Raw genomic sequence first — 24,843 nt, 5'->3', positions numbered from 1 at the left:
ATATATACATACATATTTAATCAAACTATTCTAGTCGTAGGTTATAACTAATAATTGTTGTACCAACTAATAATTGTAGGCGGCCGTTGTTTGATATGTTCATCATTGGATTCGGGCCACCGTTTTGGTTTATCAGTACGTCATAATATCGTGTCACTATTAATTCGCACGTTAACGCACTTATACAATGTCGAGAATTCATAAACGTAAACAAACGGTGTGGACGAAACCGGTCGTCATTTCAAAACCATTCACTAACCTACCATTAATCAGTGTTATTGCTAGACGTGTTAATTTACACTTTGTACTAGCTACTGCAGTATTATAGCGTGTTTGTTTTCGTATTGGCGGTACATTCAGAGTTTCATTTGTCTTAGTGTTGATCACTGTCCATATAATTCGTATAAAAATATAATATCGAGTGAATGCGATAGGTATTTATAGCGTGTGATTTATGTATAATTAGGTATTTTTAAATTAAATTATTTTTTTTATATATTTATAATATTGTTTTGTCGTTGAACGCTGACTAATATAAAATCCTAAACGAGTTTTCGTGACGTTTTATTCTCTTATTCTTCTATAATACCGCCGTGGTGAAACACGCTGTAAAAAAAAAATTAATTTTTTTTCACACTACACTGCACGACGATGTCTTTAAAATCCAAACTCACGAGGGATGAAAAAATCGTTTCCCCGTTGGTGTCACCAAAACTATCTAGATGTAATTTGTCTGATTGTGAACTGATGTGCTTCTTTAGTATGGAAAAACATAGAAACAACGCGAGGGAAAACTCTCACAGGTAAATAAAAAAAATTTTCTTATATTTTTTTTCTGGTTGTGCAATGTAATAATAAACTTAATTTCAACACACACACAGATATATATATTATAATTTATAACTACTCATGATCTGAGCTATTAAAACAGTTGAAAAAGGAAAAATGTGTAGGTGTATTGTACTTACTAAACTTAACTGTTGCTTCACTTTCTTGTAGGTTTTTCCTTTCGTTTGTATGGATTTTTCAAAAAATGTTATATTGTTTTTCAAATTTTTGGACAAACTATATTATACGTTCTAGAAAATTGTACATGTACATAATTAAATGTATTATATTACATATATATAAATTGTATACCTCTCACAGTCTCACATACTATGTATAATCATAATTAGGTACAATCCATTATTTAAAATATGATCATATTTAATCAGAATTATTTTTAATGAAATTTAACGTATCCGATGTGAGGGCGGTCGAATACATAATATTATTTTTGGTTTTATAATAATAATATGAAAGTTACCGTTATGAGTTGTGAATTTTGCGTTTATTATTCTTGTCAATCATTTTGTGTTTAAATATTTATAGACCGTCGAACTATTAGTGCATTAAATTATTTATACTGAGAAAAGGTCATAAATTATTATTCTGTGTCTGAAGTGGTCGTTTCATGTGACGCTTTTTTAAATTAGTATTAGAATTATTTTTTTTTTAACTTATGCAGTTGTTAGCGCTTTACTTTATAATTTTTTAAAAATATTTATATATTATAATAATCTGCACATTTACGTGGATACGTGGAATTAAATGCAAACGTTTGTGAGAGACTGACCTAAAGGGTACCGATTGATTAGATAACGTGCACTACGTGATTTGAGCGGTCTTGTTCATGATCTCCTCAAAGGTTTTAAGCTTAATATTATACCTTACATTTGTCTCTCCAAATCAATATTTGAAACACGAGTTGTGTAAAAAAAATTTATCTTGAATCAAGGTAACAATATTTTTTTCGATTGATATTTTTAGGTGCTTATATTATAATATTTAGTATAAATCTATTGATATAACTTATGAAATGTAATCATTTCATTGATCATAATTGTATTAATTATTGATTGTTCACCGCAACGTGTTGTTATTATTTCATCAATATATATAATTAAAATAATATATTTAATTTTAATTCACCCTTTGCTACAAAAATATTAATTATGCGTTACAAATTTAAAAAGGAAACTATAGTAAAATATGCCGGGTATATAAGATTATTTTAAATACTCGTATATCTTGTACCAGTAACTTTTTACTACCTATCTATAACATTTAACTTATAGATACTAATTTAAACTGTATTGTATGTTTATTGATTAATTATGATTTGTCTTTTTATGTTATCTTAATAGTCTACTAATGTTTTAATTGAGATATGTGTACGTGATTGGTCATTTAAATATATTTTTCTTGGAATTTAGGAATGAAATAATCATTTTGATAAGCATAAAATTTTGATAGCGCCAACGATAACTATCTTATATCTAAATGTAAATTGAAATATTACACCTATGTGTAATGTTATATTTAATAGTAATTTATAGTTGTGTAATAAATATTTAAAACCTTTAAATGAAACGATATAAATTTAATTTAATCATTCATTTAGAATTTAAATTGGATGTGCTTAATAATGTTAATAAAACGAATACAGTTTTAAATTAACTATTAAAAATTAAAAAATATAGCTTGAAATTTTTTAAAAATTCTCAGATATTTTATAAAAATATGTTAGTTCTGGTTGTTGGTTCTACTTATATTTCCAGTAAATGTTAGTTATCACAATATATAGGTTTATAATTTAGATTTTAAAGTAGGATGTAAAATTGACTGAAATCGGAGCCTATTTCGAACACGTATATTACGCTTTAAAATATGATAGTGAAAAAATATAATCATTGATAGATAATAATTTTATTTTCAAGGTTGATAATATATTTATCAATTAATTTTGATATTATAGTTTTGCAGTATAACACATTGATTATAATATGATAATTTGTTTGACACGTTGGTGTCTAGAAACGTTTTTCTTGGTACGATTTTTTAGATTAATAATTATTTTTAAACGGTATGTAGTAAATATAAATTCAATGATAAATTATTGTATACAAAAATTTATTTTGAGCTAAAACGCCGTATCAGTTTCTATTTCCAAGGATTTAATATATAGGTATTATTTTTAATACAGCAATTGTGATATATTGATACAACTTAAATAATATTTACTATTAATGCTAAATTCTACATAATATGAATAAATACATAAATACATTTGTTTTTTCTAGGTTTAGATAAAGATATAAAAATCAATGAATTTGAATAGTAAGATAATTTTTATTGCTGTAGTCTTCAATTGGGCTCAAAGTTTTAAAAAGGTTGTCTGGAATTCTTTCCTCATTTCAATGCGGTTTAGACAAAGGGTGCTTGACTGTAAGATGCTCAACACCAGGTAGTTAGATACAGTGTTAGTTCTTCTCTTCGCTGCCAGAAATCTTTAATGATATATTTGTAATTTAAAGATATTTTGTGACGTACAGTAAGATACAGTTAAGTTTATATGTTACAGTAAAAAATATGTATTTATTATAATAATACTAATAATATAAAATGCAATATTATTGGGAAAAATGATATTAACCTACTGTAGTATTAAAAGTAAAATAAATGACTTTAATAACTATGTATTTCTATCAAAAAAACATATCATGATTCATAAAATATTGTTAATAGATTTATAGGCTGACAGACTTATAGATTGTCAGCCTATTATAAGAATTATTTTTCGTCTACAATGATAAATGATTGATCATTGAAATATTAGTATCGTAATTCGATACCTTATGTACAGCTGAGCGGTACCCACTTGTTTACCTTCTTTAAATTTGAATTAAGCAATTTAAGTAATAAACTAGTAAATACTTAAAAAATCCGATTTATTATTTGCTTTTACTGCTTAGTAAAAACAAATAGTAATACTTTTATCCTGATGAAAATATTGAAAGAAAAGCAGCTATTTAAAGTTATTATACAGATTAAATTTTCATATGTTTAGAAAAAAAACTATTTTGTGTAAGTTTTATGACGTCAAACATTGAAATATACTGAATTGTATACGTGTACTTAGTGTACTAATGTATATATTATATAGTATATTGTTCTCGTATGTAATTTTCCGGTATTATATAAAAGTACAAATAGCAATGGTCAATGGCAATGGTTATAAAAATATTCTCGTTATGTATTATATTTTGCGTTAGTTATAGAACTTCTTCTAAATAAGGTCTTATACATATTCAGCTTGTTACAATTGTCAAGTTCATGTTCGAGGTTTTTGTTTCTTGCGTTGATATGTCAATATAGTTATATTATTGTTTATACAATTAATATGGTTATTGCTGTTATGGTTTGATTAATTTTCTGGTCTCATACTATATTTTTATATAAGAAGTACATAATATATTATTTTTTCTGACGATGATTGTATATTATATTATTATATTTTAAAATTATAAACGCATTTTAAGAGATTACGAGTAGGCATCATTAATTATCGATAACTACAGCATTTCTTCCAATAACCAATTTTATATAAATATGCATGGAGCGAAATAGCTATTAAATGTATCTTTAGTCAATAAAATTACGGACTTAAAATATTCAATTAATCTCTTAATACCCAGATTTAATTATATTTTTTTCGTGATTGTAACGCAATTAACTTACAATTATTATCACGGGTGACCAACACGCGCTGTAAATGTCTAATATTATAATAAGCTGCTTATAATAATACTATAATACTGTAATACTGCATATTATGATGTATATATGTAATTGGTCATAACTATTTGGCATACAAAATAAAACACGCTAACGAGATAATATTATAATATTATGAACTATTAAACAAAGAACCGTCATGCTCGTGTGCACATGTACCTAAAACAATCTCAATAGAAATGTACATCGCATAGGTGTATGTACTATGTAATATCATAAAACGATAATTTAGGGTAGCATTTCTTAAACTTTTTTAATCCGTGGAACCCTTTTTTGTGTTTTTTTTTAAATTTTAGCTATTTTTATTTAGCTTTCAACAATTATGTAACAATTATTACAGTTTGATAATTAGAACCCCTACTCTGTTTCAAAAGTTTTAATACGTAAAACATTTTTTCCCTGTTAGCCGTTACTATTTTTTAGTTAAATTTTCAAAAGTAATTTTCTTGAACATTTTGAAAAAAGCGTTCAAGTTTCATGGAACCTGGAAGTGATCTTCGTGGTACCCCACTAACCCAGGGTTCCGTGGAACATAGTTTAAAAAACGCTGATTTAGGGTAATGGATGGGGAGACGGTACATAAATATTTCGTATGACGATTGACGATCTCAGTCCGTCTAAGCTGGGCTATAAATAAATCTATATTTTGTTCTCATACCAACGCCAAAAAATAAAAGTTTCTAGAATTTTGATAACCACATCCATTGTTGTACAGTTCTAGTAACAATTTTGTTCTTACCTTCAAAAATCAAAAGTCGATGTCTGATTTATACCGGGCCAATGAACCCAATTTTTCGAATTATCGTGGCATCTGACCGATAACTCACATGACCGGTCATTACCCGGACGAGTTTCCGATTGTAATATAGATTAGATTTATCACACAACGTACAGTGCCAGATCCCGTAGACGTGAAAACCTTTAATAATATGTTTCACTGTAGATGGACGTATACCGTTCAGGCTAAATCAACCTAAAGTCTAAAAAATCGTTTAAATGAATTTTTACTGAGAATCGTGTACATTTAGATGACAACATTTTCTTTTCCCATAGACAACCAAGTACTGTCGAGTGTCGGTATTAAAATACTTTTATAAAAAGTTGTCGATAACGATTCTTACTGATATTTTTATATAAGAAAAAAATAAAAAAACAATTGCTGTTGTATTGAAGAAGTTCACTAGAACGGAACTAGCCCAAACAATCAACTCTCCCCTCCCAATCTGTATAGGTTATTCACTGAGTATGATCACCACCTCACATTTTGATTTTCAAAATTTTTGAGTTTACATAAGGAACGTATTTTTAGATATTTTTATACTATTTAAGGAATATAGGTATGTGGTAATTAAACTTCTTTTTTGAAATGTGAACCATTACTTTTACTGTGAATTAATAAGTGCAAGAGTTTTTTTTAACGCGGATGCACCAAAGTTCTATAACATGAAGTTATTAAATTATTTGTCTGTATATTAAGAATTATAAATCTTAAAAAAAGTTTTATATCAAATGTAAAATATTAAGGTATAATATTTATTATTCAGTCTAGTATTTACTACACAATTTTTACAAAGATATATTAACTCGAATTACTATAATTTGCAAATAATCATATGAGTAATATTATAGCATATAATAATGTATTAATATAATTAAAATTAAAATAATATATGATATTATCATATAATCATCTATATTTTAAGCCTATTATCGTGGACTATTATCTTTACTACATACAATTTAATAATTTAGAAACTACTCGGTTGAATTTTGATCTGTGCCTATTGAGTGTGTACTTACATCTAAAATAAAATTAAAATAAAAATAGTTTATTAATTGGCAGTAAAAAAAAGGTTGTTCTCATTTGAAAATAATGTATTTATCAGAACAGTATTGTTTTTTTAAATGTAGTTTTGAAATATCTGTTATGGGTTATAGGTACTTAAAAATTGAAAAAAAAAAAACAAATCATAATTCGAATAAATGTAGATAGGTATTAAAAGTGATAAAAATGTGGGCGAGCTACTCAATGAATTACCCGCTTTACATGTAGTCAAAGTATATAATATATTATGATATTGCCTTTTCTATGATCCTATTATAGCCCCAAGGTTAATAATCTGCATATTTCAAAAACTGGGTAATAAGTTGACTGATTTACAAAAAAATATTTAATAATTAAAAGCTATGACATTTTCTGTATATAATGTACGTATATACTATATATATAAAATAATATGTATTAATAGGTATTACGTATATTATCACGTGACTGAGGCACTAAGGCCGTCGTACTTCATGTCAAGAGAAGGTATTTAAAAAAAATAGAATAAACCGAGTTTTCAAAAAATTATTTTGTTGTATTGAAAATACTTTTACACATTGCCTTGGCAATAATATACGAGTAAAATTATTCAGGCGGCGATGACCTTATTGGAAGTGTGACTATTATTAATGTCACATTTGAAATAGACGGTCCTGATGGGCGAATGTACAATTATTGTTCTTAGCACCACGTATTTACGTCAAAACTTAAAATAATTTCAAACTCAATTTAATTTAGTTATATCCGACATAAATATAGAATAGGTCAAACTAATAGTAGTCATAATAGTATACGAGTGCTTTTTGACTAAAAATTGTTGCACATAAGACCTCCTACCTATAATAAAGATTTCATCGTGAAATGAATAAATGTCATCGTTATCTAAATTCTTATTTAAATAAATTAAAATAAACTAGTTTTGATGATTTTGAAGTAAAGTTGAGATTATATAATCACTTAAAGCATTTAAAATGTTTCTACATTTCTAATTTATAAATAAACAATTATGCACTTTATTAAAAAAATAAACAACAACAAATATCTATACATGAAACATAAAAATGTGTTTAAGTCCTGTTAAAAACAACGTTTGTGTAGAGTATTAAAACTCAATACCTACATTCCAAGAACTTGTATGTATATTATTATCAAAGAAACATATTATTTTATTATATTTTATTATTAGTTGACGTTTATTCCTGTTCATTATAACTACCTATATGATTATTATTTGTTCGATATTTTTATTTCTTCCAAAACGTGTTTGCGGTAAATTATTGTTGTAGATACTTTACGTTTTGCATTTTATTATAATATTATACAAGAAAACTATGTATATTTTGAGGTGGCGTGTTTTCAGTTATAGGTCAGAAAACGCTATAATATAAACTACTTTAGTGCCATCACTAAACACGTCAACGCAAATAAAAGCTAAAACGTTATAGTTTCTGGGGAGTTTTCACGTCTAGTTTAAGAAAATTATCGCATGTCCCTATATCGCGTATGCTATACCTACTGCAACATTGATTATTCCAGCGTCTTCACGTACAAACGTGATAATATGTGATTAGTGTTATTAGTTATTGCCTACTGTAAAGTCTGAGATTATATAATGTTATTACGGAACCTTAGGAACCTCTTAATTAATATTTTATGTGTATAAATTGGTACATTACTAATACTATTATTGATTTTTAATAGCGTTATTGTAAAACGAAATGATAACGACAACATAATATATTATGCATAACACGTCTTATATGAATACCTATATGTAATACTGTAATAGCCCTAACTTATTCACTTAACGATATTGTTATTACGAGAATAAGCGAAATTATTCCAATTCGATTTTTAGTATTGATAGTTTAGAGTGTTAAAATACTATTAAGCTATTATATTAATATTACAATCAGTGGTGTAAAAAAGCGTTGAGTAAATTTTACGCGGAGGCGCAAATTGAGATAAAATTTTACTAAAAATTTAGTGGCAGGTCTACTCACACGTACATCTAAATGATATATTATATTTTTTAATATGTATGTTCAATGAACATATTTAATGTTTATAGTTATAAATATTTAAGACTGAGTAATAAATAATTATAAAATATTATGTTAAAAATATAATCAAGAAATGGAAACACTAAAAAACTATTAAATTGGCTATTTAGATTAAAATAAATAAACAACATTATTTAGTCATTATTAGATCAAACAATCGTCAGTTTTTTTCCTCTCGGGAGATAGTTATTATACAATCACAGTTTTTGTTAAAAATACAACAAATAATAAGTATACAACCAACGGGACTGCGAAACGATGCTAATACCCAAGTGCAAGTGATGACCCCCTTACCACCACATATAATATATGAATATGATATAATATACATTGTACTGTACTTAAATTATCGTGTTATCGTGTACAAATATAGTGATATAATTACGCTATTAGTTAAATAATACCTACCATGTAATTATATTTTATTCAACTAGGTAGGTATAATATAGTATGCATGAACTGTATCTAATATATTACTTTTATATTTCGAAAACTATGATGAAAATACCAAAATCGTTGCTCGGTAAACGCAGCGCGAGATTAAAAAAATCGTCAATTGTAATACCGTTACACTATAATATTGATTTACCCATCTGTGCGCATGTGTCCCACATTATAATAATATTATTATAACGTATTAACGAGTAACTCCGTAACGAATATACTCTTCAGCTTGGCGCGCATGTTCGCCTGCACAGGTATTACGTTATATTATTAATATTAAGTATTCGCTATTATACGATACAATATCTAGGCGAGCTCCCGAATCAAGTGATCGTTTAATTAATGATTATTTAACACACTCTCCGCACGGAACGGCGTTTGCTATTGATGAACTGCAGCCGCCGGCCGTTTTCTAGACCGTCCGCATTAATGCAAACAATTAACCGTTTTCATTCCAGAATTTTCGTCAACAGAAGTCTGCACCTGGAGAACATCAAATTCTATGGATTCGACATGGACTATACGTTGGCCGGTACGCGATCGTAACACGGCAATTATTGCCTGTATTATACATAATAATATATAATAAACTATATAATAATTATTATGGTGTACCTGTACATTATTAATTATTACAATATGCTTTGTCGATTTTGGCGGCTTCACATACCAAAAAACGTCCATATTGACGAGGGCCTATAACGGGATGTGGAGGGCTATATCGTTTTTATTAAATATACTTATATATCACTCGTACGGCGTTATAATAAGTTATCATAATATTACCGTCTCGTCGTTGTGTTGACAGAGTACAAGTCACCGGCCTACGAGAGACTGGGCTTTGCTTTGGCTGTCGAAAGGCTCGTATCGCTCGGATATCCTTCTCAGATTTTGCAGTTCGAGTACGATCCCACGTTCCCGGTGAGGTAAGTAACCTCCTTAAATAAATAACCAACCTATTTGATTATCTATTATGTCTGTACTTATGATATTAGTATACTAGTAAAATAGTAAATAGTAATATTAATAAGTAGGTAATGTGGTCGATGCGGTTTGTTTCAAGTTTAAATAATATATTTTAAAAATAATTTAGAATTTTTAAGAATATGTTTTTGAGAACAGTTTGTTTTCGAAATCATTACGTTTATTTACGCGAAGAAAAGTTTTGAACTTAGGCTTGCATAATAAGTTCATATATGATATATACAACGTATTTGGTTTTATATTTAAGTTGTTTGTGTTTTAAATCATTTTTGTTGGTAGGTATAATAAGTATTTGAATAATATCTTTATATTGCAGTATACACTGATTTAATCGACTTAATGCTGTATCAAGTGAAATATAATATAATATGATAGTAAAATTAACTAATGAACATTGTTTTACGATTTAAATAATTTATTTTATGGAGGTACAATAAATTCTTAATTAGTTATCGATAAAACATTTTTAACTATACACAGGCACAATTATAATAATACAATTATAATTCAAAGTAATTTCTAGTAGATGTCAAAATGGTAACATTTAAACAAAATCCGCCAATATTAGGAGTTCTAAAATTTTGTTCACAATTTTAAACGTTTAATACAAAATTAATTAATGTGATGATATAAATATAAATATATTATATTTCTCATCTTGTTTATATAACACCTATCATATTTAAAAATGTATGTAGGTGTATTATATAAATTCTTTTTTCCGCGTTGCTTAAAAATTGTTCATTGGTCATTGATATAAATCGATGTTATATCGATTTGTGATGTAAAAGTTCCTATTTTAAATAAAAAAAACTATTAATTTTGATTAACTATTCGTATATTCCAATTGTTAAGTTATTTTTAAAGTGTAATCTACAGGCAGAAGTATATTAAAAGTGTTAATATATATTTATTATATTTACCAATTCATTTTGCAACATATGAAAATTAATTACTATTTCCAGGGGCTTGTGGTTCGATTCATTGTACGGCACTTTGCTCAAAGTGGATTCCTATGGTAACATACTTGTCTGCGTACAAGGTTTCGAATTTTTAAAACAGTGAGTATTACTAACAGATTGATTATTTTAACAGTTAACATTCATTATTTTGAGTTTTTTGAAAATTAGTATCGTTTATGAGAATAATTTGTGTAACGCAATCTAAAGTACGAGTAATTAATAAACAACGTGTTTGAAAATAAAAAATGATTTTTTTCTATTTTTTAATGTAACAATTTTTTTATGATTCTGATGTAAAAAAATCAACAAATACATTAAGTTTTGATAAGTAGTAAAGTGGCACAGGGATACTCCGCATAATCAGTGGTCTACTAGTTATTTCATGTGCGGACACAATATTCTTATAACTAACTAATAGTTCAAAATGTAATTGTTATACATAAGAATTTTCTGTAAAATATTCTATTTCACAATACGAATTAAATTATATCATTAAAAAAAAAAAAAAATTAATGATTTTTATTGAAAATGTTTTGTTATGACTTCAAATTATATAAAGAAATATTTTCAAAGATTTTAATGCTATTTTAAATAATAAATTAGTATTTACTGTGAAAAGAATCATATGGTACGAATATTTGTGTAGGCTTCTACTGTAATACTTATGTCATTGTATTTTATTTTAATACGTGTGTTTTTTTACTATCAGTTCTCAGGTGTATGAGTTGTATCCTAACAAATTCCTGGTACTTGATGAGTCCCGCGTCTACGTGCTCAACACGTTGTTCAACTTGCCCGAAACATATTTGTTGGCCTGTCTGATCAACTATTTCACCACTTCGCCAAATTACTCGAGGTTTGTTATACTACCAATACTACTTACTAATTTATTTTAATAACAAATGGACTATGCTCGTTTTATTATTTAGTTACTCTCTTAAAAAATACAAGAGTATTCAATGTTTTACAAAAAACTATATCGATATGAAAGTTGGGTTCTATTGAATTACTGAATTTAAAACTTATAATCTATAGATCAATTAAATTATTTAATTACGTATATAAATATTATATTAGATATATGGAATATGTAACTAAAATATTATATTTTAAAGCTTTTTTACCAAGTCATTTTTGTCAAAATTTTTAGAAAAAAACACTAGACTAATTACTTTGAAAACGTCATTGTGTATAGAATAAAAAAATTTAAGTAATAGTTGGTAAGTGTTTTAAGTTTTTAAAATCGTTATTCAGTGTTGAATATCCAAAATTGTTAACATAAGTACTTAGGTAATTCAAATGCTCACAAAAAATGTATGTTTCTTGAATTTATTTGTATTAATTTCAGAAAAAATCATGCATTAAATTGTCAGACTTGACAATATTTCTTTTCTTTTACTACCAACTAGATCGAATTTGTTAAATTTTACTAAAAACTACTTCCAATGTTAAATATTGAAACATTTTTATTATTTCATATAATAATATTAGAAAAAACACTTCATTGTAAAACCAATATATTCATCGCCCCGCCTAGAATTTAAAATAATAAGTATTTTATTTTTTTCACAATATATAGTCTTGGTTTTAATGTTTTAAATGTTTTAAAGTTATGTAAAAAGAATAATTTCTACTAGAATCACCTTGTTATATTTTATACAAATGAAAAATAAAGAAAACTATACATAATATATTGCGCAAATAATGCAGTTTAAATTATGTTAATTTGTTTAAATTGAACATGATCCCATTAAACATCCAATTGGATTCTGAGTTATTTATTATATTCGAAATTCGTATTTGGCGCCATTGTTTATGATATGTCAATATGTAAAACACATACCTACGTAACCTCCCTAATTTGGGCCGTATAACGTATCTATAAAATATGTGTTACGCAAAATCATAATGTTTATATTATTATAATCATCGAGATTCGTGATATTTATTTTTAACATCATTCTGTTTGTGCTATACAGGGAAAAAACTGGAGTGCGCAGTGGTGATTTACTAATGTCGTTCAACTCTATATTTCAAGATGTGAGGAACGCCGTTGATTGGATGCATATACATGTAACGCATACTTATAATAATAATAATAATATTGTAGTATTACACTCAACCCCAAGTACCAGGCTCTCATTTTACCAAGTTAATGTTTAAAAAAATATACTACTGTTTATAGGTTAAATGATAACGTTAGCCCGTCTTTCCAAAACGTGTATTAGGTTTATTATATAGTATAAGACAGAGGTAGGTAACTAGTTTTTAAGAGTGTCTGTATGATTTGAAAAACAATTTTAAAGCCCAAAACCTTTTTTAATTTCTTTTTTTTTTAATAAGTTATTTGGGATTTAATTAGAGATAAACAATGAAAAAAAATCAGCATTCAAGTATAATAATTTTGATCGTCCATTATTGTTATTTTGTGCAGGTTCACAGGTATAAATAATATGTCTATGTGATAAATTAATGCGAATAGACAATTGAATCCAACTATTTGATTGTTTGGATATTTCGTCTCAAAAATGTCCCTAAAAAAATAGAAATAATTTATTTAAATTTTATACAAAAATGAATAATTATAATTTTAGGTTGTATGTATTAATCAAAAATAATAAAAAATATATAAAAAAAATTGATTTAATATATTTTTTTTATAGTTATTGTTTGTTGTTAGTTTTAGTTTTGGAAAATTTTCAAAATTATTTTATCTATACATACTTGTACTTATTTAATTTTCCAAGTAGATTATTTTTAGCTTCTCAGTGATTATAAATTATAATATGATGATTTATGATACAATAACATTTTTTAAAAATACTCTGCTATTATTTATGAAAATGTAAATTTTATATTTTGTGGACCAATTGGCTGCTTCAAACCGAAACAGCCACGTCAAATTTTCGTACTAGACTATTAACTTTTATGAGTATTATGGTTGCAGAAACGACATTATTATTATTTATGTTCAGTATAAAGAACTCATTAATTTGCATTAAATTTTAGTTCGAATTACCTACATATCTATACCCACTACGTTAATACGTAACCTAATGGTTATAGGGTCCATTTTAAAATAGTTTGTGCTATACCCACTAAATTAGATTCAAAAGTGTTTATTGATTCTATATTGATTATTTGCCGTATAGGGTGATTTGAAAGAAAGAACTATTCAAAGCTTATCCGATTACGTTAACAAAGACGCGAGACTGCCTATGTTCTTGGCGAGGATCCGGCAAAGTGGTGCAAAGGTGTTTTTGTTGACCAATAGCGATTACTGGTTCACCAACATGATCATGACTTATTTGTTCGATTATCCTCACGGTGCCTCGGTAAGTCCGGAAACCATCGTCACATGTCGACGATGTAAAACTAAATTTAAGACAATATTAATTACGACAAAACTGTTGTTTCGGATTTAGCCCAGCGAGCCACACAGAGATTGGCAAACGTACTTCGACATAGTGGTGGTGGACGCCAAAAAACCGTTATTTTTCAGCGAAGGCACGATCCTGCGACAAGTGGACACCAAAACCGGAGCTTTGAAAATGGGCACACATATCGGGCCTTTGCTAAAGGGCCAAGTATATTCCGGAGGTAAATTCTATTGACACATAATATTATAATTGATAGATAGTATAATTAATTATATTGTGCGTATTGTGTATCATTTGACGAAAAGGCTCTTGTGATATTTTCACCAAACTCATCGGCGCCAAGGGAAAAGACGTCCTGTATGTGGGAGATCATATATTTGGTGACATTCTTAAGTCAAAAAAGATTCGTGGTTGGAGAACATTTTTAGTCGTTCCCGAGTTGGTCCAAGAGCTGCACGTTTGGACGGATAAGTGTCAGCTGTTTGCAGAATTGCAAAATTTCGATATAGCTCTAGGAAACATGTACAAGTAAGTGCACCGATGTATAAATCATGCGTTGTACCTATAATATTGTATTTATGATTTTAAAATATCGATAAATATGTCTCATTTTAGTATTTTAAATTGTATAACGGCCGTGATTCATTTATCGTGAACTAATCGTGTATCGGGTTTATATAGTTTTTTTTCTCCAAACAATTCATAAACATTTGGTTGGTTAATTATAAGTGATTTAAGAATCTAAACGCTAAAACTAATATCGTAAATTATTTTATCTAAAAATAAATACCTATAAAAGTGTTAAAATAGTTATACAACTAAAAAATATACAATATACGACGTGAAGAAGTCATCGAGCTATAAACGGTTGTCTGATTGATAAGCAAATGGCTGTTGCGACTTGGGATCGCGAACAATTATTGATCTCCGTACCACGATGAATCGATCTTTCAAAAAAATTTATAGTGAAGAAAAACGATTGCTATGAATGCCAATCGTTGATATGTAAATGGTATTAAATTTGAAATATTTGAAAAATATTATAATTTTGAAATCGTATAAAATCATATGCTATTCGTTTTAAAAATTCAATTTTTTTTTTCACTTGTTTTTAAAATTATTTCCGCATAGGCTGTATCAGGTTTTGCTATGATATTAAAAAAAAAAAAATAGAGTGTCCAGTTTAGGTATAATGTCGTGCGGTGACATAAATTCTCTTGTCTTACATTATATCAATATATTTTATATTATAATAAACAATGGTATAATATAGTATTTCAGTGCGTTTTGACGTGTGATTTTTTTATTTATTTTTTATTTTCGTTTATAGGAATTTAGACAGCAGTACTAACGAAAAGCCCGACATTTCAAAACTGAGAATGGCGATGCGCGACGTCACCCACAAAATGGATTTGTCTTACGGAATGATGGGTAGTCTCTTCCGATCAGGGTCCAGACAAACCTTCTTCTCGTCGCAGGTCACGCGATATGCAGACTTGTACGCGGCGACGTTTTTAAATCTAATATACTATCCATTTTCCTATATGTTCCGAGCACCGGCTATGCTGGTAAGTGAAATCGTTTTATTTTAATACGACCATGTTAATATGTTTAATAGTATATGTTTCTATTTGGAATCTCGTCGTATGTATGCATGCAATATTTAAGTATACCTACTTGAATTTTATCGATAAATATTCTTTGATAATCGCACGTAGTCCGTTATTATTTATTGTATTTATACTAAACACTTGAAATCCGAATAACTATTGAGATCATTCGGGTATAAACCTTGTAATCGATATCTTAAAAATCATTACGAACGTTTTGGTTGTACCTATCAACTAAAACGTATTAAAAATATAGACAAATAATAATTATTTTTTTCCGTGTATGACAAACATTGACGATTACACGAGTAAATACAAACCCATCGTCTTGAAATTAAGTAATATTATCTGCAGACTTATTATATCAATCTATTGAGAGAATTTAATTAATAAACACTAATTATTTCATCCGTTGAACTGCAATTATTAACATATTATTATAGTTAAAATATGTATGGATTTATTAGTAGTGTCCAATTAAGATTTTAGTATATCTTTATTGATTAAATTTAAATATGGATGTATAAAATGTATTCATAGCTATCATACAAAATTATCTAGACAATAACTAATACAGTAAGACATACAGTTAGTTGGTACTATCATAACTATAGAAGAAATTTATAAAATTCCATAGAGTTAATAGGATTAATGAGTAGAGAACAATTTAATTAATATGATTCAGACTGAATGGTCATGAATAGTACTTTTTAAATTTTTATTTATGAATAATAAACGCCCTGTGGACATAGAGTACAAATCTAAGTTCATTATATTCATAAAGATATACATTTTCAATACAAGTAAATAGTAAAATACAGTAACAGATTTATATAGAAGTTGTGCAAATATAAAGAGGTACAAGTACAAGATAAAAAAAACCATTAAGTACAAATTTAGAGCTTCAAATTATAATAGTTTTTTAAACAACATTTCAAATCATGAAGATTATAAAAAATAAATCAAAATTTTAAGATTGTTTCTTAATGTTGATATATAGTTAACGGGTGCCCAAAAAAAAACAATAATTTATTTTGCACATAGAAACATAAAATGTAGAAGTGGATCTTAATATGATATTTAGAACGTTTAAAGATTGCAGCGTGGATAGTATATATCAAGACAATCTATTTTAGAGTTGAGAAGATTATATAGCCAATATCATTATAATACCTTTAAATTTGTAAATTTCAGTATTAAACTTTATAGATAATGATTTTAATGATAATTTAACTGTATTTGTTTTATAAACTAGAATAATCACAGAAATCTTTCAATTTTTGATTAAAATTAACTTGGCATTTACTCCAAATTATTGATCTATTTGATCTATATTCCACAAATAGACCGAACGAGGGAAAAAGTAAAAAGCACGTAGTCATATAGGGTCTTGAAACTCACAGATAATGGTTCAAAAACCCAAATACACGTGTAACGATAAAAAATTTAATAACATTCATAAGTCCAGTAAAAAAATATATCGCTACATAAAATATTGCCTAAATCGTATGTAATATTAAAATGTTTATTATATATACTTGATAGATGTTGATAATGTGAAATCAAGTTATGTTTATTATTTTTAAACGTTACTCATTATTTTAATTTATTAAAATAATATTGCAATTTGTTACAGTCATCTGATATTAAAACTGGCATTTAAAGTTTTAAATCATCAACTAATAATAGATTTTGATTTCGTAATTGATTCGACTTGTGTTTTTTATTATGCCATAAATTATAAATACACGTTTAAAAAAGCGACAGGCGAAGCCGTTCTGCTGTTGTTTTATCATTTGTCTTGATTGTGGCATTCAGTGTCGAGTATACCTGGATATTGAGTAGGACACCGTAAAAGACGCTATAAATTTAAAAACCATTGTATACGATGAAAAACGATTTTTAGCATCTGTCAGGATGTATTTTCTAGGATATTAAACTATACAGTGGAACCTCTATAACTCGAAGAAATGCCTTGGCCCCTACCTTACAATATATATGTCATATATTTCCTGTAAGTCGATTCAATAACTCAAATTTCCCCCATCGATTAGGTTCGAGTTATCGAGGTTTTACTGTATATTCTGTATACATACAGAATTTTACAATTTATATTTATTTTTCTATTAATAATATACTCGTCGGTCTGAACTCATTTTTGCCGAAAACTAATGAAGTATTTTAATAATCACTATAATATTACTAGCTTTTATTAACTTGCCGAAGATTGGTATGGATGAGTTCGACAATTCGTGATGCATAAATAGTCTACAATTAATATAAATATTATATTATATTATGGCACATACATTTTATAATTTCTATTATAGGTACCTCCTAAAAGTTGCAGTACACTATTTCTATGAAAATTTTATACTTTTTATAATAACAAAATATGATTTCAAATCCGGAAAAATAAATGCCCTTTACAAAACGAACTTTAAACGCTATCCCACTAAAATATCGAATTACAGTTATTTTTCTGTTATCATCATTTTATTTTTAAATATTGTTTTTTGTGAGCCTAAATCAAATATGTTCAAATTGTCACTGAACATCTGCAGTAGTTATCAGTGTAAATGTAAAATTAAAAATCTATTTATCTCTATTCTAATTCACCACAATTATAATACATGTAAGTGCTAGTTCGGTTTCGTTATTTCTATTCGAATACTTAATTACTCCGATAGGCATTTCATATTATAGTATCTTAAAAATTATAAATATATAATTACTATATAATAAGTATGTAAATACTAAATACTTACTTAATTTTATTATATGGTCATTAATATGGATTCGATATGTATATAATTATATAACGCCAACAAAATATTGCCTTCTACTATCTAATGATGAAAGTAACTGACAATATGACTGAAATAAATGTACTATATGTTATGGGGCTTATAAAATATCTGGCAATATGAACATTTATTTTTATTCTTTAAATTTGTTTATAATAATTATAGATTAACTATCAATTTATCTTGTATTATAAAACATTATAAAATATAATTTTATGTGCACGGGGGAGGAGTGGTTGTGCAATATTATAATACCTTTAAAAAAGCAGTTTAAAATGTAATTTTAAAGTTGAATTTTTATTTTTTGTTACATATAATTTAATTTTTTTTTTAAAGAAAGCTACGTTTTTCAATATGTTATCCAATTCACTTTGTTACTAATATGCACAGCCTTAGTGATACATGTATGAATTGTATTGTAAACAATTTTTTTACATTAAATTCAGTATCTCTATCTACGTTTGAAATTTAAAGTTTGACTTTGACTTTTGAAAAAAAAGTTTCTTCAGATATTTTCACATTCAGTTATTTGTAAATCTAGATTCTTTATCTGCAATTTTCGTCTGTTTCATTTTTGACAGTGCAATCTTAATAAATTTCATTGCATTTATGTATTTCATATAATATTTATCAATAATTGTCTATATTATCATATAGCAATATTGTCACCTTTAGCAACCATCTCGGTGTATGAGTTATTAGTTAGTAAGTGTTAAGTCTACGCCATTCTCTCTCGTTGTAGGTATACCTACACGAATTAATTTATATCACTGCATGTATAATGCACTTAGACAAGAATAAATTATTAAAAAATTATAATTGTGTGACAAATAATATTCGATTAAATATTTCATTGTAGCTTATTGCAATGCGAGTCGTGTATTAATTCGCCGCAAAAACGTTCAATTGCTGGCGAGAAATTAATAACGAACGTTTATATAATAATAATTGCAATTGATTTTAATAATTATAAATTATAATAAAGGTACGAATACATGTGGTTTAGTAATGTTAACATTTTTTGATTACGAAAAATAAAATCGTTTTGTACTATGCGATTTTTGAAAGTGCGTTGTGTATTGTTTATCGATCGAATAGGTTATCTTTTATAATATGCATAAATTAAATAATCGCTATTCGTTCGTTATTATTTAAAACCAAAACAAAGAAAATAATAATTTAAAGGTAAAAGGCCAGTGGAAATAGTAATAATACACACATATTATTGCTACATCCTATTACCATTTTATTTTAACATGTGCTGTTAAATAAATAACAAAATAATTAATAATCAACTAATTATAAACTTTTAAATAGAATATTTTATCCTCGTAGGTGGTTATTATACGGCCAGTCTACGTATTTATAGATACTGCGTAATATTCTTTAAGCCGATCTAATATACATTACTCTAAATTCTTCGATCTTGTACTATGAATTTTAAAAAGGACTGCCTTCCGGCGTAGGTAATTTTAAAGTATTTGATTTAGGCGCCTACGTGCATAGCAGTAAAAATAGTGCCTGCTGCATCTAATTAAGCGTATAATAATATCATTAAAACATTACATAATCAATAATTATCATGATAGCCATTTCAATCACGGTCATATTCTCGTTTCGCATATTGTGCATTACGTAGGTATAGACAAATATTATAATTACGACGTGGATTTTAACGCTCTATTATAAAATCAAGAATAACTAAGTTGGCACATTTAACAAACACGTATTAAATGTAACAAAGCGTATTATTGACACTATTCCTAAATAGTAAATCGAAAAAGAAACTCAAAAGACTTATGTATACATATAATTTAAATAAAGAACTCTACTATATCCATTCAATAAAAGATAACATTATTATCCAATAACAATAAAATAGGTATAAATAAGCTGTAAATATTATTAATAATTATTAAATATTATTTTATTAATATTTATTAAAATGTTGATAACATTATTGTTATTTTATTAGCTTTTTATAGTTTAAATAAACAAATAGGTCATTGTCATTACAGTTAAAAGTTAGATAATATTTTCAACTAATTGTTTGACTACTTCAAATATATTTGCAAGGTACCCATAAATATATAATGTTCTAAAATGTTTAAAACGAAAAATTAACAATAAAATAAAAATTACTTATTAGTATAACGGGTTCAGGACTTGTACTGTATTTGCGTGTTTTTGTGGTTAATGGTTCCGGGTAGAATATGTATAATAAATGTATTTTATGAAATGGTGGAATTCAATTATTAGAACTGTATTTTATTTTACATATTCAATTTTATTGTCATATCGGACCATCGGACATGTTAAATAATTTTAATTGCATGTTTCAAACATTTTTATATGTAATAAATTCTTAACTTTATAGCTTAATGTTATTATACATACTATAATATCGGCTACAGAAAGTTTTAACTTTTTAATTCTTGGACGATACAGACAAATCAATACATTTAGTGGTACGTCTAACAATTAACATTTAACGATAATTTATTCCTCTTTTAAACATCACTCTAATAATAAAAAAGGACATTTTTTTAATCACAAAACCCAAACATTGTTCTATTGCGTATCCTACCATAATTATATTACCTATTTATTGTGCGTCACCAAATTTGAATAAATAATAATAATAACGTGTAGACATAATTAGATATTTTTAAAAACAATTAAGTATATATTATAGCAGATATTGAAACTATTTTAGTACACTGGAATAGGTAATATATTTAGGTTTACACGATATATACATTATAGTGCATGTCGTGATAAAAATGAAAAACTATCCTTATAAATAAATACATGTAATAAATATATACCATATATACATTATTATTATTCGGGCTCATTGATTGTATTATGGTGGGACGCGATAGCATGGAGAACCCTTCTAATTACATACCTATATCCCATAACCAATAAAAAGTTTAAATATTTTGGTAGTTGGTACGCAACTGTTTTTTATGCTTTTGAATCTCCCTTCAATTTTTTTTCCAATTCAGGCACTGATTGTGTCAAAAAACATTCAAAACGAATACCCGTTGCATGAAGTTTAAGAAAGTAATCGTTCATTATGTAGTGTAAAAGTTGTATTCTTCGCCATTCGGTTACTTCGTGGACATCCACGAAAAACAATTTCACTACACGGATATTACAATAATACCTTTAAATGCAAATACGACGAATAGGCCACAGGGGAATTCAATTTTTTGCTCGCTAATGTCGTCATCTTAAATTTATGTTTTACTGGCGTGCTTTCAGATGCCGCACGAGTCCACTGTGGCGCACGAACACGAACAGAGACTGAGCAAAGAAGATAACGCGTCAACAGCAGCGGCGGCGGCGGCAACGTTGAAGACTGTCAGCGAAACGGTGCTAAACGCTAGCAAAATCAACACCACACCAAACGCTGTGGACGAGGCGAGTTTGGAATCGTTAATTAATAGTTTTTATTTTACTGAGTTTTCCCACCTTCTCCCATCATGAGCGTAACTACAGGGCAAAGCTTTTGTATCCGAATTAACTTAAACGAAAAAACCAACACCTGACACCCTTCGATTTCGCCGAGTCACAGTAATTGCGTTCGATTTTTAATTTTTTTAGGTAAATTGCGACCTAAATCTTTTTTATTCAAACGTAAATTCCGCGTACGGATATTTTTGAAAATTCAATATTTTCTTTCCATTTTTACACTTGGAACTGGCAATATAATTGTATATTAATATTAATACAGTACTGGTATTATTAATATGGATTCGCTGTTTGCCTGTTTATCTAAAAAAATATATATTATTAAAAGTTAAAAATTCGTAAAAATGTGTACGAATGTATAATAATTTTCACACATAGTCTAGACGAATAATGTTTGCATACAATTTACGCGTTTTTTTTATTGACCGTTCCACATTTTTTTTTAACTAATATAACTAAAATTATCCGGGCTGCAATTAACGTAGTATATGACTGTGACCTTTTTAGTGGACTTATGTACTCCGCAGAGTTCGCCGGAACGAGTACCTTTAAAATCGAAATTTACCGAGCGCACAAAACTATAATGTTATAGGAAAAAAGCTGTCGGAAAACTTTTTTATTTTGGCGGAATCGAACGGGGCCTCTCCTCCTCGCGTAGGCACATCACACCCTACCCACCCTCTTCACACGTCGATGTGATTATATTATTATTATTTTTTATTGAAGATTCGTGTTTTCCCGATCACAGACTCAGATGCTGCAGGGCACGAACACGTTCAGCACACAAGTGCCGTCGTCAGTGACGCACACACACGACGAAGACTGTTCGGACGAAGAAGAAGTGCTCGAGACCAAAAAATAACCGACCAAGACAACGATAACAATAACTATTATATCATTTAAATTATATATTATATTATTTGTAAATTTTTTGTTCTCCCCAATCGCGTTTCCAACAACACACACCGCCCCATATAAATACCTATTACATAATATATAATATAACATACAAACTATGATTTCTTTACACACAAATTAAAATAATATCATGTTTCTATTATATCATTATTATTATTATTATTATTATTATTTTTACTATCGCGCGCGCACACTTTTCTCGTACAATAATAATAAAATAATATTTTACACGATACGAATAACGTTTATATAATAGCTATAGTGATGATAATATGATATTAACGCGTCGTTAGTGTGAAAACGATTTTTCGCAAATCTCTGTCGTCCAAGTCCATCGTCGCTATGAAATGTATATATTGGTTAAGACTCTACCAATCTCTGGTAACCCATTCCGGACCGGCGTATCGCACAATTCACAAGATCTACCTGTGTATTTTTATACAGATGAAAAATAAATTAAAGTGTCGTCGTAAAATCGTATTTCAGACGACGTCGGTGTATCAATCATTCCTATTATCCTAATGTATAAACGCGTACAAGTCGGACAAGTCTTTATCCGGTCGGTACATATTATTCTGCACATTTTCCGGAATTCATCGATTATGGGTTTTCATAACACCGCGAGCAACTGATGATTTCGCGGGTATGACGTCGTGGGCTGAAAAATAAATCCAATTAAATTTTCGTTACTACTTTTATAACGACCGCCGAGATCGTTAATAATAAAATTGTTTATATTATAATATTATGTTGTATATATACATATAGTTTTAATCGTGTAATACATATATAAATAGGCGTAGGTATATAATATATATATATATACAAAAGAAATATAAATATTATATTATTAAGTGGTTATTGTACGAGCGGCGAACTATGTGTACGTATCGTCTCTCCTTCGTCCTCAAGTGAATTTTTGAACATAAAAATATATTACTTTGTACAATTACGCGTGTTAGCTGATCATCAGAGGCTATCCTCATTTTTCTGAGTAGGACGATAGGGTGTTTTTTCGACGAACATTTTAAATTGACAACCCTCCCGATAGGTGTGCAGTAAAATTTGTATTTTTTTATTAAATCATTTTTTTACATTTATATATAGCTGTAGCAACAGCTGTTTTTAATATTTATTTCTGAGTCATATTTGCGGAGAGGCCATTTTTTAACTCACCCGTCCACTATGGCTCTAATATAAACCATTAAAAACAATTTACAACTATAATTAATATTATGAATATATTTTTTATTAAAAAATATTTAAATTATTTAAATATGATAGGATATGCGTGTAGTCATTATAATTTTAATTATTGTATTAAATCAATATTATTCGTCTGTAATGTTTGTTTCTAAGAAATTTTTTATAAAACCGTCGCATTTTAAAAATCTAAAAAACGTATGATACTTATCAATTAATTATTATATGTTTTATTAAAATATACTAATATTAAGTATTTATAAGGTCCGCACAAAAACAGCATTTTTTATAAAAAAAAAATAACCAGTTTAGATCACAGACTACTGACTAGACAAGTTACATTTCTTGTTTACGATTTTAGTATGTATGTGGACCGGGCATTACAGTTATTATTAGACACGTTAAAATATATTAAATACCTAATAGTTTTAAGTTATAACTAGTTATAACTACGTATTAATTATGTCGTGAACGGTTCGATTTTCAACTTTTAAATAAATCGAAAAAATAAATAAATGATTAATGATTTGAAATGACCGTCATTCGA

General features: G+C 27.6%; 1 protein-coding gene across 4 annotated transcripts in view; it reads left to right on the top strand.

The window, feature by feature from the left end:
* Window positions 1–23,235, top strand: part of LOC114128315 (cytosolic purine 5'-nucleotidase) — a 29,978-nt gene extending 6,743 nt beyond the window's left edge. The window contains exons 1-12 of one of the 4 annotated variants that reach the window (XM_027992797.2): window positions 84–803; window positions 9,411–9,484; window positions 9,761–9,878; window positions 10,902–10,997; window positions 11,608–11,754; window positions 12,878–12,971; window positions 14,051–14,233; window positions 14,324–14,498; window positions 14,584–14,806; window positions 15,609–15,846; window positions 21,966–22,124; window positions 22,902–23,235. In XM_027992797.2, the coding sequence (XP_027848598.2) occupies window positions 652–803; window positions 9,411–9,484; window positions 9,761–9,878; window positions 10,902–10,997; window positions 11,608–11,754; window positions 12,878–12,971; window positions 14,051–14,233; window positions 14,324–14,498; window positions 14,584–14,806; window positions 15,609–15,846; window positions 21,966–22,124; window positions 22,902–23,078 (1,836 nt within the window). In that variant the 5' untranslated portion in view covers window positions 84–651 and the 3' untranslated portion in view covers window positions 23,079–23,235. Of the gene's footprint in view, window positions 1–83; window positions 804–8,751; window positions 8,787–9,410; window positions 9,485–9,760; window positions 9,879–10,901; window positions 10,998–11,607; window positions 11,755–12,877; window positions 12,972–14,050; window positions 14,234–14,323; window positions 14,499–14,583; window positions 14,807–15,608; window positions 15,847–21,965; window positions 22,125–22,901 lie in introns of those variants that run through there. The other 3 variants (XM_027992799.2, XM_050208090.1, XM_027992798.2) reach the window with 3 other exon arrangements.
* Window positions 23,236–24,843: the final 1,608 nt, after the last annotated feature.

The sequence above is a fragment of the Aphis gossypii genome, chromosome X (genome assembly GCF_020184175.1).
Source record: "Aphis gossypii isolate Hap1 chromosome X, ASM2018417v2, whole genome shotgun sequence".
Classification (NCBI taxonomy): domain Eukaryota; kingdom Metazoa; phylum Arthropoda; class Insecta; order Hemiptera; family Aphididae; genus Aphis; species Aphis gossypii.
Note: the sequence above shows the minus strand (reverse complement) of the source record. Positions and strands in the feature narration are given on the sequence as shown.